The sequence below is a fragment of the Lygodium microphyllum genome, chromosome 6 (genome assembly GCF_053477565.2).
Source record: "Lygodium microphyllum isolate KBCC chromosome 6, Lygodium_microphyllum_v1.1.10, whole genome shotgun sequence".
Taxonomy (NCBI): Eukaryota; Viridiplantae; Streptophyta; class Polypodiopsida; order Schizaeales; family Lygodiaceae; genus Lygodium; species Lygodium microphyllum.
The window spans coordinates 163,543,974-163,562,503 of NC_141140.1; the positions used below are offsets into that span (position 1 = coordinate 163,543,974).

Genomic DNA, 18,530 nt, shown 5'->3' on the forward strand with positions numbered 1-18,530 from the left:
TTTTCAGTGACAATCTGTGAAAGAATCAAATGCCATTACAGAACACTGCAAAAAATTATGTCACTGCAAAGAACACAACTTCAGCCTCACAAGGGCTAATCTGCAAAACTGACGAAAGTGGTATTTGACCACACAGTCACTTCCTAGTGACGATTTTGCATCAACAGGCAACGGGGATGATTCTGTAACTCCCAATGTCTCTGCGCACAAGTATACAATGCAATTTCTACAGTAACTTTTCACCGACCTATAGAACAGTGGCTGCACAGCATAAAACTGGGCCTTTTCCTGAGTGCGTGCAGAAAACTTCCGCCTCCAAAACAGGCCCCGAAATGGTCTCAAATCAAAAAAACAGGGATATGCTCCCTGCTGTGCTACCTGCGGAGATCTGCTAGTCTTGCAATTTCCGGATGTGCTACCTGCAGAGATCTGCTCCCAAAACAGAAAATGAAAGCAACACTGCTCTTACCAGAACACCGCGAGCTTGGCTTGCTTTCTTGAGCTCCTTACCATGAACAAGGCTCTGATACTATGTCAAGATTGTGGGAGAGAAGGAAGGAGTCTCACTTGTAGCTTTCTTGCTTACACAATGGAGGAATACACACAAAGGTGGAGGCTGAAAACTGTTTTCCTCTTCTTAGTTGTGTCAGCCAAAAAGAACTCTCATACAAAGAAATAGAAGAACCCTATATATGGGTCTCAAACCAAACTCAACTAACTAAGGTGGCATACTAACTGAGCCACGAACTAGAGTAGATAAGAATAGCTATCATGTAGCTATTATTCATGGGCGGTGTACCAACCGCATCTGCAACTGACAAGTCGGTGACATAAATGCAAAACGGTCACCCTGGCATATCATGAGTGGAGCTCAATATCTCAACACACCATGGGCCTTCACGTTCACTTCTTCAGAGCGGCATTTGTGAAGGCACGTGCATGCACATCGATCACAGAGACATGGCAAGCATATGTTCTAGAGATAGCAAAGAGGAGATGAGCATGAATGCATAAGCCATCCATGGTTTTGCCGCATTGGTACATCCAACCTACAAGTTGCCGGCGATCATGGATGATAGAGAGCTCTGATCGGACCAGCTTGCTTATTTGACTTGTGTGTTTCCTGTGAGTGACCGCAATGCCGTGTTGGAGAAGCTAGAATGTTGTGTGGATCAAAGAGGTCATGTGACTTTTGCTTCTTTCACTTATTGGAGGAGAGAGACACTTTCAAAGCCTTTATTTTGGTGGCCAAACTTTGGATACGCATTGGAGACCCTTCTGTCCTTAGCCATGAGAGTACTTGTCAAGATTGCTCTTCGGGTGCATGTGAGAGAAACTAGAGTGCCTATTCTCTCTTTCACATGAAGATTTGCAATCGGCTTAGCACATGACAGTTAAAGCAGCTAGTTTATTATTACACTAACTTACGCATAATGAGACTATGATAAGCATAGATAGTCCAAAGAAAGCAAACACTTAACCATAAAATTTAAAATTTGTTGTTTTAAACTTTAAAGTTTATACTTTACAATTTAGACTTTAGCATTTACAATCTTATGTGCATTGTCTAGGTGAATGTTGATAAATTCAAGTTGACACATGACACTCTTCCAAGTGTACATCAAGAGGTGGATGAGGAGAAAAAAATGATTTTTACAAAGCTCTACAAAGAGCTTATAACAATAGATACTCCTGACACTCACAGTCAGTGTACTCGTGGGCTAGAAGTTCGAGTAGGTGGTAGAAGGGGCATGGTCATTCGGCGCCCTCCAACATCGAGGAGGGGTGGTTCAAGTGGCTTGCAGACATATGTAAGGCGGCCCGCCTCTAGTAGCTCACATCCTGTGCCTCATCATGTTACCCCCCCCTTGCCTACGTAGCAAGCAGCTAGGGAGCCATCATTTGATGATGATGGTAACCTCATCAATGAGGATGAGTATAAGAGTGTCTCATCATCCGATGTCAAGGAGTCATCTTTAGACTCTCTTGATGAGCACTCAGATGGTTTTGACGATGATGATAAGAGTGATACCTTATCATAGATTCATAGGTCTCTCTCTTTTTTGTATCTACTATCATTGTATCCATATGCCACTATGATGTATCATCCATGGACCATGTATGTACTAGACTCTAGTTGTATCACATGTTGTGCACATCCCATGCAACTGCAATGGCCACCCTCATGTATTCATCTTATATGGTAATGAAATGGCTAATTCCACTTTAAATGTGTATTCTATCATTTAATGATTTATGGTTTTTTTAAAGTCATGTTTTAAAAAAATTCATACTAATATCGTACCGTACCTTGTAAAATCATAAGATGCCATTTAGTACTGTATTTTATCGTATCGTACCTTTCATACTTGACAACTATGGATTATGAAAAGATGTTTCATCCACTTGCTAGAATGGAAACTATTAGATGTCTCATTGCTTTTGTAATAGCCTAATGTTGGACTTTACATCATATGGATATAAAAAATGCCTTTTTGCATGGTGACTTGCAAGAAAAGATGTACATGGAGCAACCAACAAGTTAAAGAAATACCACAAGGAGCAGCAAGAAGCAACCTACGGTTGCTTTATCTAGTACAAGGCTAAGTACAGAGATACTACAATGGCAACATGTGAGGTGGTATGGCTGCAAAAGATATTGGCCAATTTGAATGTTCATGTAGATGGTCCAATTGTTATTCATTATGTCAACATGAGCAGCATATAGTTGGCTAGGAACCCTATATTCCATGCTTGGATAAAACATATTAAGCTACACTACCATCTTGTGAGAGAGAAGGTACTTGCAATGTTGCTAGGCCTACCACCAAAGACATGAATCTATTTGAACCACAAATATAAAGGCAAGGGTTTAGATGAGAGGATTAACAAAATGAAATATCCGATAGGAATCTCAAGCCCAAATGCAAGCATAATGATATCAAACCCCAACTAAGAACTGAGACAGTCACAGTCACTCCCTTTGGATTTACTAAACATAGAGCAAGTGAATGGAGGAATGAATGTCAATGTCCCAGAAAGGTCCCCTACTTCAGGCATCAATTTGGATACTGAAGAAACTCAGGGGAAAGGTTCCTAGAGAGTAGTCAATGGTGTTGAATAAAGGACTAAGCATTAGCAAACTAGGAGTTGTCTTAAAGGCTAGAACGCAATCCACAATAGAAACACAAAAGGCAAAATAAAGCATACCTGACATTAGAAGGTTTACTTGGACAGATCATCTTAAGTCCCGTACTGGTTGCTTGCCCTATTTGTGGGTCATGGATCTTAACAACAAAAAGGCAGATCCTCCTCCTAGCAAAGTCTCTTGCTGCCAAAACACAGTGTCTGCCTTCTCATAACACTGCATCCAAAGGCTGGTTTTTTTTGCTGCTAAAGCCACAGCCATTAAAGGCTCTCCTGCTCTATCTATTCAATAATGCGAAGATCACAGGTCTGGCAGTCCCTCTTCATGTGCCCTCCTAGAAGCACAACTCATCAAGAAAAGGCTTTGGGACACACTGCCTACAGGAAATACAACCGAGGGAGGCATCTTCCAGATCAAACACAGCTGAGGAAAAACTGCCTGGAAAATAAGGGCATGACAACATGAGACAATGAGCCCTTATGAAAAGAAAGACAAGCTAAGATGCAAAGAACAGCCCCTGAGAGTGAGACATGAAGAATGCACTAGAAGCATGAATTAGCCCACACCTGGTAATGTTAGGGTCCAAAGATTAAGAAAGAAATCGGTGATAAGGATGCATGTATCTGGGCAGTACATGTGAGAGGATAGAGAGAAAAGGGAAGCCCCAAAGTGGCTACCAAAACCCCCCAAAATGACTAACCTTTGAACACAACCTTTGGGCATAGACTCCAGCTTTTCTAGCATTGAAGCTCAGCTACATTGATGTGAACACTTTTGCATGGATGGTAGAGCCTTTGAGCCTAAAACAATTAACAACACTTACCTGATATTTCAAATTAAATACCCAAAAAGGGAGTTTATAAGTGCTGTATAAACAGGGTGGACAAGACACAACCTTGACTCTATACTTGACTTGTTTCCCTATCTAAGGTGTGACCCTACATCAGCAGGTACACAGAAAGCCTTCCAGCAGTTCTTCGGCTTGACTTAGTATGAGTCTCTATTGTGCATTTTGCTGCCAAACATTAAACAAGATCCTGATTCAGGATAGCTAAACATTGGTAGCATAGTTAGTACTGTCAATCTCCTCAATTAATCAGCTCCAAAAAGTCAAAGCTATAGTACAAAAGCATTGCCACATGTCCAGATTTTAATCTGAAGAACAATGCATGCCAGCAAAAGTTTCCCTTATTACACATCTATAAACAAGAATTTGGATGGTTGAGCCATTATTCTACAACTTAGTTGGAAATAAGGTCGGCCACTACAGCTCAAGGCATTATGCAGCAATCCAAGGAAGGATCTGAGGAGGAGCATCCCAGCATCTATGCAATCAACACCACTTCATATCTACAGCTAGGAAACATTAGAGCAACTTGTTGTGATCTCATTGTAGTGCTCTTACAAGTCAAGTCATCTAGAACCTGACAAAAGTATCCAGCCTAAATTTCTGTTCTCGGCTGTCTAATCATGACTCCTACCTGACAGCAGGAAACCACTAACACAAAGCTTTTCCCCCTCTTCCATTATTACAGAATCCTGATTCAAACACATAATTCAGTTAACTTTGACAATGACGCATGGAAACCAGATAAAATATTACCACTAGACAAGAAGCCCCAGAGAAAACCAGATCTAAATTTGCCATGTCAAATCCACACAATTTCACCTTACAAACCTGTGAAACACATGCATAAAGAATATGAAGCAATCCTTCTTCAACCGACGCGATATCCAAAAGTGCCATGCCAGCTGAATCCCTTCCATTATCATCAGGCACCCAAAAATCTTCACCGAAAAGCAATGAATAATCTGTCTGAGAGAAAGTAGATGCCAGTGCCTCAGTGCTTGCAATTCCATCATTATTGAAAGTCATGTTTTGACTTCCAGTGGCTGTTGCACTCTCGTTTGGAGTAGTATTCAAGTCCACGGTAGATGCTGGTGCATTAAGTTTCCCCAGCACCCTTGCAACCTGAAAGGTAATCATCATGACACGCAACAAAAGACTAATCTTTTACACAGTTCCACACTGTCTTCAGCTCTCAGGCAGATCATACCATCTTGCATACAGTTCCAACAGTGCTATCTTTATATGCCACTTTTAAAAGTAGCAAGGCTGCATCAGGACGAAATGCGAGTGTATGAGCAGAATGCTGAGAAGGTACAGGGCTGCGTGATCTCCTCGGGGGTGCCTTCATCAACAAAAGTTAGTAAATAAGGTCCAGGAAAAACATAACTCAGCACTCTAACAAATATTAAAGCTCTTTCAAGGCATATTCAGGCAACTAACATGTGTGTCATATCTGTACTATGTAAGATGGTCTAAAAATAACTCCCATATAATATTCCAAACAAGTCTTCCTGTCTTTCTCTACATACTCTATTTTATTGTGTAGAGACAACGTTCTGGCTAAGACTCATGATAATGTTCTGTTTAATAACATCATGATGTTGCCCATACAGCCACATGACAAAAAATATTAGAAAGATTGACAAAGTGGCCCAATGTTTCGGACCAACACGAGACTAGCTGCAATCAACTAGTATTCAATTCCCTTGCAGGTGGCCCAATATTTTAGGACAAACATTAGACTAGCTGCAATCAACTAGTGTTCAATTCCCTCACAGGTACTGTTCATCAAAGTATGAAGATGAAAGCAAATATCCCCATGCATGGAAATACACATTCCTTGAGAATATGCATCTCTTATGTTCTTCAATCCTTGGCCCTTAAGTGCACAAATTGAACGACTTAATTTTTCAACATGCATTTCTAATAAAGAGAGAGAAGGAAGGTGGTGAGTATATCTTTATGCCCATACAGCCACATGACAAATAATATAAGAAACATTGACAAAGTGGCACAATATTGCAGACAAGCTGCAATCAACTAGTGTTCAATTCCCTCACAGGTACTGTTCATCAAAGTATGAAGGCGAAAGTAAATATCCCCATGCATGGAAATACACAATTCCTTGAGCATATGCATCTCTTGTGTTCTTCAATCCTTGGCCATTTAAGTGCACAGGTTGAATGGCTTAATTTTTCAATGCACACCTCTAATAAAGAGAGAAGGAAGGTGATCAGTATATCTTTATGCCAAGCAATTGTCTTTCAGTAACAAGTAGTTGCCTTAAACCAGACTCGTGTTCTTGAGATACATTCTAGATAACGCATAGTTCAAGGAAATGTCCAAACAGAAACAAAAACAGAAATGGAAGCGGAAATGGGAAATAAATTTTCAGAAGGGGCCAAATGGGAACCGGAACACCACATCATCAAACGGAGACAAGTACCTTATAATATCCTGGTTAAGAACATTATAAGACTTATATACTGCAAGAGTTAATTTATCAATATGAAGAACCTAAGGTTATGGAAAAAGGGTTCCATGTGGCTTGTGTATGAAATTGGAGTGGTGTTATTGATGCTCTCAAAATTGAGAAAATATCCCATGTTTCAAATAACTATTGTTCACCATTGACATTCTTTCGTGAGCCAATGTAACATCTTGTAATTGCATTGCAAAGTACACTTTAACCCATAATGGAGCATGATCAAACAGGATTCTAACACATTTGTAATTCCAAGATATGCCTAACAATTTGTGGTTTATACATTACCAAACCTGATCTTTTAATGCCTTGAATGCACTCTACCTTATTGACTTTCTCCTCTACAATATGCATAGAGAATTATTCATGATCAACATTTCTCTATCTCTAATAGTCTTTCTACTTAGTTTTTCGATAATCGTGCTTCTAAGCACATTACCTATGTCAAGAATTATTCTCACCGTGCTTTGATAAAGCACTAGTCAAAGGATATGGTCCAAGAAATAAAACTTGATGCTTCAAATAAGATGAATTGAAATGCAAATGGAGCCATCCCAAGAATTGCACAAAAGGAGCAACAAATGTGCAATCATGTCATTGTTGCAATACTCACATGTCCAAAATCTCTAGTAAGAAGGCATCATCCTACATAACATACATACAATCTAATCTAGAACCATGTGGCGGTATGCTTTGCAGGCTGAAAAGTAAAGCCTGAGTCCGATGGGCGAAGCCAAGCCCAAAGATCCTGCTTCAGCAAGATTATGCAATTGCACAGCTCTCACGATTATGCAATGCGCAGCTCTCAAGTGCATCCATCACCGAGTGCTCAAAGGTAGACTGCCAATTATGAACACACACATCAAAATCTCCCAATATAAGAGTCTCGGTTGGCCAAGTGACAGACAAGCTTTTAGGCAATCCCATAGATCGCATCTAGATAATGGATCATTCAGTGTGTAGAGCCCAACCAGACATAGAACCTCCCCTTCAAACAAAATTTCAACAACCAAAAGCAACCATGCATAATCATTCTTGAACAAAACTAACCGAAATTTTACATGCACGACCATAAGCACACATAAATAGTGTCATGCTAAATCCCTTGCATAGAATAAACACAATCCATGACAATCCAAAGGTTTGCCTCCTTCACCACAACTTTTATGCTCAACAACACATAATACATCCCATTAATTATCATGCAAGATACCCCACATGTCATGCTACTTATTGCAGGACCCGTGCCACACACATTCCAAGTGGCAAGCCTCACATGTCATGACACAAGGGATTAGTGTCAAAGCTGATTTTGACTCGATTGTACATTTTCAGCCAAAATATCAATAGTGTCCTCATCAAGAAAGTCAGCTGATACTGAAAATATATATGAATTCCAATGCTCCCCTTTGGAGATGGAGGGATCATCCCCCCACTTTGTGGTAGCCCCTAGATAACAACAATCCCAAGGGGTGATCACTTACCGTGAGGATCCAAAGCACGCTGAACAAGAGGGTCCCTCGAGCAGTCAGTAGAAGCCTTTATAGTAGAACATTTCCAAAGGGCCAACGAAACCATGCCATTAGCAAAGTCTACCAAAGACGGCTTACTTGTGCTAAGCATAATAGTTGTCATGCCATATCGAACTTCTTGCCTCTTCTGGAACTGATATCAACCCAATCTTGATCAGCTTGGTTCAATGTCTGCATAGATCATTTCCCTTTGTCCACACTTTGAGATCCATCAAAGTACAACACGCTTTCCAACCCGTACTCTCTGCCCCAATCCTCAAGACCGGAGGATTCGAGGGTCAATATTCTTCACTCCATAGTGTGCTTGCTACATTGAGCATTGTATTGTATTTAGCATTCATTCATTATCATTCATTGTGTTCATTGTCTCTAAGTTACCCTAACCCTAACGGTGTTTCTATATCAATCTGTACATTTGTCATCCGATTGTGTTGTATTTTCTATGGTAAAGCATTTCTTTACACATGTCCTACCCTCTCCACCTACAACTGAGAACAACACTCTATGGTCCTCCAAAGTCAAGTGCATCCTTGACACCTACAGCCTTTGAATTTTATTGCAATCCCTATAACCCAACCTATTGTGGATCCCTGTGATGCTGTGACTTAAGACTTGGCAGCTTTATGGGATCGGCTATCACAGGGACGTGAAATTTTTGAGATCTTTTACTTTTGCTAGAGACAAATGTGCAAAGTTGAAATGCACATGGCAGTTGTTTCTGTGAAAGTGCGCTGCGGAAGAGGGAATACGAACACGGAGGGAGAGAGAGAGAGAAAGCGGAAAATAAGGAAGACAAATCTGCACTGACTGTAATGAATGCTGAATACAAACGGGAAGGCGGAAGGAGACTGATCAGTCCCTGCACGCAGCCCACAGCGTCAGTGAGGGCACCAGATCAGGCTAATGATGATGGCAGCACCACCACGGGGGAGAAGGAGTGTCGGAATTTGCAAGAAGACAAGTGATCAAGTGGGGAGGGGGGCTGCCTATAAATAGGCAAAAGGACAAACCCTAACCCTAACCCTAAAATGGGCGCAAACCCTAAAAATGCCCTATAATGGGCACCCCACATCAATGACCAAAAAAGTGGCCGGGCGGCCAGTGGCTGCCCACTAAAAGAGGCCAAAAAGAAATACACATCCTAAGACAGCCAGTCGAGAGTGACTAGCCTCCCCCATCATAACACATGACAGACATGTCAGAGCTCCTAATGTCCTCATTTGACTCAGACTGAGGCTCACAGGCAGGAGATGACAAGGCATGACAAACATGACTGCTAACACCCCCTCTCAGATCCTAGATGTGGCTGAAGACCGAAGAAGAAATAGATCTTGGGGTGGCAAGAGGAATGCCAATGTCGATGAAGTCCGTCGATGTAGACTGCCGTTGAAGGAGCTCCTCACAATCCTAGGAATCCCCCTCTAAAACACTAGGGGCCAGGGAATCCACAGCCACATCACCGAGATCGTCCCCTGCTAAAAGGGATGGGGGGTACAAGGGAACCACCGGAGGAGAAGGTGGAGGATGGGAAGGAACCTGTGGAATAGAGCGTGCACAAGCGGGAACGGGTGTAGCAATAGACTGCCTCGGAGGACCCTGCATCAAAGAAGGGGAATGGAGACTGTAAAGACCGCTCTCCTGCCAACCTGTAGATAAGACAGCTCCTGTAAAGAATCCTCAATAACAACGGCATGCTCGGTGAAGATCACTCATGTGCCTTAGCCTCGTAAGGCCATAAACTGAGAGGAGGGGAAGGCCCAAATACAGAACATGTAGGGCCTGTGAAAAGGAGCTCGAAGGTCGGTCGGTAAACAAAGGCAATGTGCCAACACCACTAATAGGCACCGATAAAATGTCACCAACAGTGACTGAACCCTCTGATGGACGGAGATCCTGTAACAAATCACCTCGAGGAGTCATATGACTCGAAGCACCACTGTCCACTAACCAAGGCTGCGCAGAAGACACTGCAGCCACAGAAGAAGGATCCTCCTCCAAAGCATGGATATGAAGGAACACTGACTCATGGGTAACAGCTGGTGTAGAGGTAGAAGAAGGCTCCGATGTAGATCCACCCTTCGCTCCCGGACGAAGGTGAGGGTACTTCTTCCAGCATTTCTCCTCGGAATGTGTCCCTTTCCCACAGTGTGGGAACTTCGGTCTCTCTGAATCGGAGTCAGAGCCTGAAGAACTGTCCTTCTTCTTAGCCTTTGACTTCTTCTTCTTCTTCTATCCTCCCGAACCTGCAACAAAGGCTCTAGTGGAGTCGAATCCACTAACACTGACCTCTTTCAGTCGCTCGTCATGCTCCAAGACAAGCGGGGCAAGCTCCTCCCATAGAAGCTTCTCACGAGTCCTGAGGTAAGAAGGCTGGTATAGAAGACATCAAACCGAGACAATGGTAGCTGAGTCAAGAGAATCATAGCCATGTCTTCAGAAGATATCGTCCGACCGAGGGATGCAAGCTCATCCTTCATATCCTGTAGTCCGTTGATGTGGTCCTTCATGGAAGGACTATCATCAATAGCGAGTATCCGCAACTTCTTTTCGAGAGATATCCGATGGGCAAACGTCTTCTGTTGATAGAGAGACGCGAGCTTTCTCCACACGTCTGCTGCAGTCTTCACCCTGTGAACATGAACAAGGACAGAATCCAGCAAACTCAGAAAGAGGAAAGATCTAGCTCGAGAATTGAGCCGATCCCATAAGGCTACACGATCCATAGATGTCCCATCTGAGGATCCACCTTAGGCCGGCGGGGAATAGGAACAGAAACAAGCTCCCAAAGATCGAAGGAGTCCAAGATACACTCCACCTTGCAAGACGATAGAGAAAAGTTGGAGCCATCCAACCGGTCCTCTTTGGGCAGCTGAGGAAGTAAGGGTACCTGTACAGGGGGTACCAAAGGCTGCATCTTCGGCCCACTGGAAGGGGCTCGCCGAGATACATGAATAGAAGGGGGACGGGAAGGAGGAATAGACTCTGGACGACGATCCTCGTGATAGAAATCACGCCTCCGTTCAGATGAGTGTCGAGACAAAAGCTCGTCATCTGAGTCAGCAAAGCCCGTAAACTGATAAGAAGACATCTTCCAATCTGCAAAACACCAAACACCAAAGAAAACTTTGCCGATGCCAAATAATGACCAGTAGTATGGTCACCAATCACCAAAACGCAGGCGGGGGAGGCCTACAGACACCTGGAGCTGCCAAACACAAGGTTGTCTGATGAATATCACCAAGACAGAAGCCGCCAGTACCAAAACGCAGCCTGGGAGTAGGTCGCCAGCAGGAGAAGAGCCGCCTGGAGATGGAACGACAGCCAGATCAGCAAAACGCAGACTGGAGGAATGTCACCCAGTTGTAGAAGTGGCTGCCCTGACTGAAAACGCAAGCAGGAAGTGGTGGTTGATGACGTGGCAGCCTCTGGAGGGGGCGCTTGCAGCAAACGCAAGGATGGTGACCTCCTGGAAGGGCCGCCTTGGCTCTTGGGGATGAGGCCAGCAGCAAACGCAAAGATTTTGGGTGATCTCCCGCGTAAATCTCAGCTCCGTGTACTCTCCTTCGGCTCTGATACCATGTGAGAGTGCGCTGCGGAAGAGGGAATATGAACACGGAGGGAGAGAGAGAGAGAAAGCAGAAAATAAGGAAGAGAAATCTGCACTGACTGAAATGAATGCTGAATACAAACGGAAAGGCGGAAGGAGACTGATCAGTCCCTGCACGCAGCCCACAACGCCAATGAGGACACCAGATCAGGCTAATGATGATGGCAGCACCACCGCGGGGGAGGAGTGTCGGAACCTGCAAGAAGACAAGTGATCAAGCGGAGAGGGGGGCTGCCTATAAATAGGCAAAAGGACAAACCCTAACCCTAACCCTAAAATGGGCGCCCCACATCAGTGACCAAAAAAGTGGCCAGGCAGCCAATGGCTGCCCACTAAAAGAGGCCAAAAAGAAATACACATCCTAAGACAGCCAGTCGAGAGTGACTAGCCTCCCCCATCATAACACATGACAGACATGTCAGAGCTCCTAATGTCCTCGTCTGACTCAGACTGAGGCTCACAGGCAGGAGATGACAAGGCATGACAAACATGACTGCTAACAGTTTCATGGCAGCGGGCCAAGGACCCCGAGGAAGTAGTGGGTATCGTAGGCAAAGAGTTGTGACCAGTTATGCCAGCTAGGTTTTGGGTATCAATTGATGTCAGGTAGGTTTTGGGGTGCCTCGGGTCCACCAAGTGAAAGGATTTGATGGTGTCCCGGCAATGGAACATGAAACTAGCCTTCCTTCCCAAAGAGGGTGGTAAAACCTTATCAAGCACTTAACTATAGCAATTCATAAATTCAATAAACTGAAATGCACACATTTCCATAACATTCTTGGACATTGGACATCATGTTGGTCCCAAAACTGGCACCCCTTGCGATATTTCTTTAACTTGTATTGTAATTAGGTGGAGTACAACTGAGATTTCAAAATCTCCTCCAACGATCCAAAAGCCCCTTGCTGCCACAAACGATCAACAAGCATTTCAAGCACTTTGCCCCTTGATCTTCAACCAAGACTTGTACAAATCAGTCTCCTAACTGGCCAAATGCTGCCCCAAATTAAATGGAATGGGCTCGCATCTGAAATCTCTAGCAATTTATTGAACTCCAGCTATTGATTTTAGTGTACAATGCAAGGTGGTTGCTAAACCCTGATTTGTGCTATAAATAAAGGTTTACTGCACAAATTCCACAACTGTCCACCAAATCTGGCTGAGAACTTCTCCAAATGGCTAAGATTTGCTGAGATAATCAAAGAATAGGTTGAAGAAGGTGAGAGAATGCTGAGGAGAGAGAAAATCCTAAATTTCCATGTGGAAAAGCCCCTGAAATTGACTGCCACTTGCTTTGATCATTCATAAATAATGTCATCTGCTGTCTAGAGCCGCCCCAGGGGAACACCAAACTGCTGTTGTCTACTTCCTGATGGCTCCAGGCTGTTGTTGCATGCTGCAAATGGCTTCCTGATGCTCCAAAAACTAACCACAACTTCTCCTCTCTCTCCCTCACAAGCTAAACACATTGAATGAGCCGCTACAGCCGCCAAACAGCCTTCTGCCCCATTGCATGGGTATTTTTGCCACGTGGCAACCTTCTAATCCCATTTTCCAACAAATTTCAGCCATCTATTCAATTTTTAGAATTAATTAATTCTAAAAATTAATTTCAACCATTCTAACCCTAAAATTAGATGTCCCCATCCACAATTTAATTGGCTAGGCCATTTGCAACCCCAAGTGGTTCCCAGCCTTTATTGACCCTTGGACAGGCATAAATTAATTAATTAGTGCCTAGTCCCTACTGCCACCACTAACACTTATTGGCCAATTACGTATCCTAGGGCTAAACTAACACCAACTAACATCTAAAACTTAGCTAGCATAACTTGTCACAACTTTTTGCCTTCGACACCCATTGCTTCCTCAGGGTTCTTGGTCTGTTACCATGAAATAATTGCCATGTGCATCTAAACAATGCATATTTGATTATTAAATTAATCAAATGTTTCTAGCAAAAGGCAAAACATCTCAAACATTTCATGTCCCCGTGACAAATCAATGCAATGCCTCTCTGATCTTACCACTGATATTAGTGGCCAATAGATTGGTCTAGGCCAAAATCTTACACCAAATACCACCTAGTGTTGAGAAACCACTTCTCCTGTGTATCCATCTCAATTAGGGTTTTACGCTAGCAACACCAAAAAGGGCTTGTGCTCTCATTCTAGGCACTATATTAGTGAGCGTCGACTCAGTGGTAGGCCACCCTAGACAGTTGTGGCCTTTCGTCCCTCCATTCATTCCACACCACCACCCACACTCCTCACAACTCTTCCGTTATCAGACACCCTTTCTTCTCTCTCCAACTGTTCCACTGCTCTCACACTCCTTCAAGAGGACATTGCAGTTCATGATTCATAGTTGCCTTCCACCACCTTCTCCCTCTACTTCAGGCGTCGTATTCCCTCATCATCAAGCTCTGTGTTTAGAGCTCTCCCAACCTAGTGTCAGCATTTGCGATATTGGCATCAGTATCTTTCTCATTAAGCGACGCTCTAGATTTGCGTTTTGCAATTTGGAGACCTTTCCTCACCTGCAATCACATTTCTTGCCCCTAGCAATGGCCCACAACACCTCGTGTCAGTGATCCTGAAACAAGCCTTCCTCCTCAGATAGGTTGGTAAATAACCTAATTAAGCACTGATTACAACAAGCATAAATTCACATAAACTGAAAATGAACACTTATACTACTTTAATCTTGGACACTGGACACCCGGTTAGTCCCCCAAATTAGCGTCCCTTGCAATATTTATTTATTTTATATTGCAAATGGAAAAAGTACAACTGAGGTCCTCTCACCTCCTCCACTAATCCAAGTGCCTCTTGTTCTCAAAACTAACCAGCAACCTCCAAACCAATTTGCCCCTTGGCTTGATTAAGGATTGGCCTTCACCCTACTCCTTGAAAAACAAATTCGGCCCCGAATCTGATATTGGCTGGCTGGCCTCTTAAATATCCTTAAAATTTCTCTATTTCAACAAATGAAATTCAAGTCCTAGGCCCTCAATTTTGAGCAACATCCCGAGGCGGTGGGTGGTCAAAACACTAATTTCTATTGTAAATTAGGATTTACAGTAAAGATTGACTAAAATATCTTCCTCTAATGGCTTAAATTACTGAAAAATGCTAAGATAGCTTGAGAGATGGCTAGGAAATGATAAAGAATGCTATAGAGAGAGAAATTTCAGAGTTTTATCACGAGAAACGTTGAAAATCTACTGCTGCCTTACTCAAACAACCATGAAAGCTGTCACCTACAGCTTAGAACCACCAAAAAGGCTGCTACCCCATCCTATATGCTGTCATCTATACCACTTCTAGAGGACTCCAAACTGCTCACACATGTTATAGGACTCATCCTTGGTGGCTGCAAATCACATCAGCAACATCTCCTTACTCTCTCACAATGATCGGAATAGACTTCTACCATCCCCTTAAAACGTTTTTCCCACTTCCATGGGCAAGTCTTGCCAAGTGACAGCCTTCTAATCTCATTTTCCCACATTATTCAACTTATTAAATTAATTTTTTGATTATTATTTTTGAAAACCAATTTAATAATTATTCTAGTGCTCAAAAAATTAATTCCACCAACCAATAATTAAATTGGCTAGGTCAATTTGTCATCCAAGTATCCTGAGTAATTATTGACCCTTAGACTAGTATTAATTAATTAATTAATGCCTAGTCTCTAATGTCACCATTGACATTAATGGCCAATAAATTGGTCTAGGCCCACATCTGACATCGGGTACCACCTGGTACCTGTCAGGTATAATGTATTATAACTTTTGCCTTTGATACCTATTGCATCCTCGAAGTCCTTGGCATGTTACCATGAAAAATTGCTATATGCATCACATGTGCTAAACAACCTTACACATTTGATTAATAACTTAACCAAATGTTATCAACAAGATTAAAGCATCTCAAAATTTCACATCTCCATGAAAGATCTTATCTACATTTGAAGCTCATTTCTATCACACATTTGCATCTACATATTTGTGGCTTTTGGGATTTGCTTTTGTAGCCCATGCCATCTTCCCGGTATCTGAGGACTACACTTCACTCCCTTGACAACTAGTGATCATCTTGCTCATCTTTGACGGCATCAGAGGACTATGTTTTGCTCCTTGATAGCTACTTTTCATCTTCAGGTTACTTCAATAGCCCATTTCCCAAAGGACTACATTTCACTCCCTTCACTGTGCAAATTCCCCATAGTTCTACCACCTGATTGAAACAAGACAGTGCAATCATCTTCTGAGCTTCGGCTCCGCTCTATCATTTGTTCTTCACATAGCGTGATTCAATGCTGCATCATCTTGTTCTCTTGTGTTTCTCAGTTTCTCTTCTCTCTCAATGTTTGTCATACGCACACTCTTTCTCCCCACAAACCCTACTGTCTCTCTGCATCATTGCATATTCTGGCATTGTATCAGAGCATACTTGCTATTCTAACATGGTATCAAAGCACAAGAGTTCAGAGAACTAAAGATCCTATTCATCAAATAAGGCAAAGACAGGTTGTCAGTTCAGCATCATCTAACTGATTTCCCCCATCATTTTCACTATATCAGCGAGAGACAGAGATACCCTTCTCTTCCTCTACCTCCCACCCTCCCTTTTAGAGGTTAACACTCTAGTACCATGACTTCTCCACAGATAGATGGACAAACCACTAGGTGCTCCTATTGCAACATTACTCGGCACACCACCAATGCCTACCAACATCGACCTTTGCTCCCTACACCACCGGAGTATATGCATCTTTCCCAAGCACTCATTATGCCACCTCTCCCTTTTGGGCCACAGATTTTATTCTACACCGGCTGTCTAGATTTTATGCTCAAGGCAATAAGCCACATCTATGCGCACTAAGTCCTTTTCAAGCCAAAGGAGGATCACTTGGTACCTCGACCTCCTTGCAACCACCGCAATGCACTACGGTGATTACTTCTTCTTCTTCTAGGGTTTTAGAAATGCCACCTTGACAACCTCCATTTCTACAATCGCCTACCCTTGGCTCAGTATGAGCGTCGCCTTTCCCCACCCTTGACTACTCAGGTTTGAGAGGCCATCTCTAAGAATTCTTCGACATCTTTGGCATCCCAAATACCTTCTTCAATATGACCGGCAACACTTTCTTCATCATCAAATGATTCTAAGTCCGTGATCAATGAGTTTTTAGATTCGCTCTCTCTCGCAGAGGGGGATTCAGAGGGGGATGTTCTTTCTTTGCCCTCAGTAAGGGCCCCTTCTTCTTCGGCTTCATAGGGGGGCCCAACCCCCTCCACCCTCCAAGGGGTTCCCTACTCATCATGAAGTTCTTCATCCACCATTTACTCATTGGAGATGGCTATCTTCAAGTAGTCATTTCTCTTATTGATACCCAAAATCTTCAAGTACCACTCGGTTGGGCCCTAATCTAGGTACGTTATCAATGGGCACCCACTCAATGGTGTGCCATCCTAGACAATTGTGGCCTATAAATAGGTCATCCCTTCGTTCATTCCACACCACCACCCACACTCTTCGCGACTCTTTTTTCGTCATCAAGCACCCTTCCTTCTCTCCAAGCCTTCCACTGCCCTCATACCCCTTCAAGAGGATGTTATGGTTCATAGTTTGTGGCTACCTTCCACCATCTTCTCCCTCTGCTTCAGGCACTCTGTTCTCTCACTATTGGGCTTTGCATTTGAAGCTCTCCCAACCTAGTGTCAACATCTGCAACATTGGCATAAACTTCCTCATCAAACGACACTCTCGACTTGCATTTTTCGCTTTGGAGGCCTTTCCCCTACTTGACATCACCTCCTCCAACCTGGTGTCAACTTTCTTGCCCCTGGCAATAGCCCACTATACCTGGCATCAGTGATCCTATCTGCGTTTGCAGCTCATTTCCATCACTCATTTGCATTTGCAACTTTGCGGCTTTTGGGATCTATATTTGCAGCATGCTATCTTCCTAGCATCCGACGATTGATTGTGCTTCACTCTCTCGACAACTACCGATGATCATCTTCCTCATCTCTAACGGCATTAAAGCACTATGTTTTGCTCCCTCGTCACTTGTCTTTCATCTTCAAGTTACTTCGATAGCCCACTACCCAAAGAATTGTGTTTTGCTTCCTTCACTCTGCAAATTTCCCACAAGTGTTGATTCAAACAAGATAATGCAATCAACTCCGGCTCCATTGTATCAACTTTTCTTCACATAGCATAATTCAATGCTTCAATATCTTGTCCTCTTGTGTTTTTGAGTTTCTTTTCCCTCTTGGTGTTTGCAATACATACACTATGTTCTTCCCACAAGCCCTACTCTCTTTATACATCATTGCATATTCTGACATGGTATTAGAGCGTACCTATTATTCTGCCACCTCGCACCTATAAGACATAACTTATTACAACTTTTACCTTTGGTATCAACTGACATTTTGAGGTTCCAGGTCCCACACTGTGAAATAATTAACATGTGCAAGTCACATTAGCACAAATGATAAAAATGTAATCAAATGCTAAGCAAAGCAATAAAATTTTACATCCTCGTGAGACAGATCACCTCCTTGAAATTCTTGCAATCATTCTCAATTGCATTGCAATGTGCCAAAGCATCCATTTCCACTACTCGAAATACATGCTAGCATCGTAGTCAAACAACATGTGTATCTATTGCTTCACCATGTCTATGACCTTTGCATGTGAAATTCCAATCACTTAAACCAGCAATAATCCACACACATGAATCATAACCACTGTTAGAACCATGAAGGGTGCATCCACATGCCAAAATGAAACATTGTTCTAACCACCAAGGCAACGTAATGCAAGAACTAAGCATGACCAGTGCCTCATAGCAATGATATACAATGTACCACATCATATCATACATCA

The 18,530-nt window shown here is 42.9% G+C and overlaps 1 protein-coding gene across 3 annotated transcripts in view; it reads right to left on the bottom strand.

Annotated features, from left to right (window-relative positions):
* Positions 1-18,530, bottom strand: part of LOC148035365 (uncharacterized) — a 244,427-nt gene that overhangs the window by 143,462 nt on the left and 82,435 nt on the right. For 2 of the 3 annotated variants that reach the window (XM_087680397.1, XM_087680399.1), the window contains exons 8-9: positions 5,206-5,340; positions 4,818-5,120 (exon numbers count right to left, since the gene is read on the bottom strand). In XM_087680397.1, coding sequence (XP_087536523.1) covers positions 4,818-5,120; positions 5,206-5,340 — 438 coding nt within the window. The remainder of the gene's footprint in view (positions 1-4,817; positions 5,121-5,205; positions 5,341-18,530) is intronic. The other variant, XM_087680398.1, reaches the window with a different exon arrangement.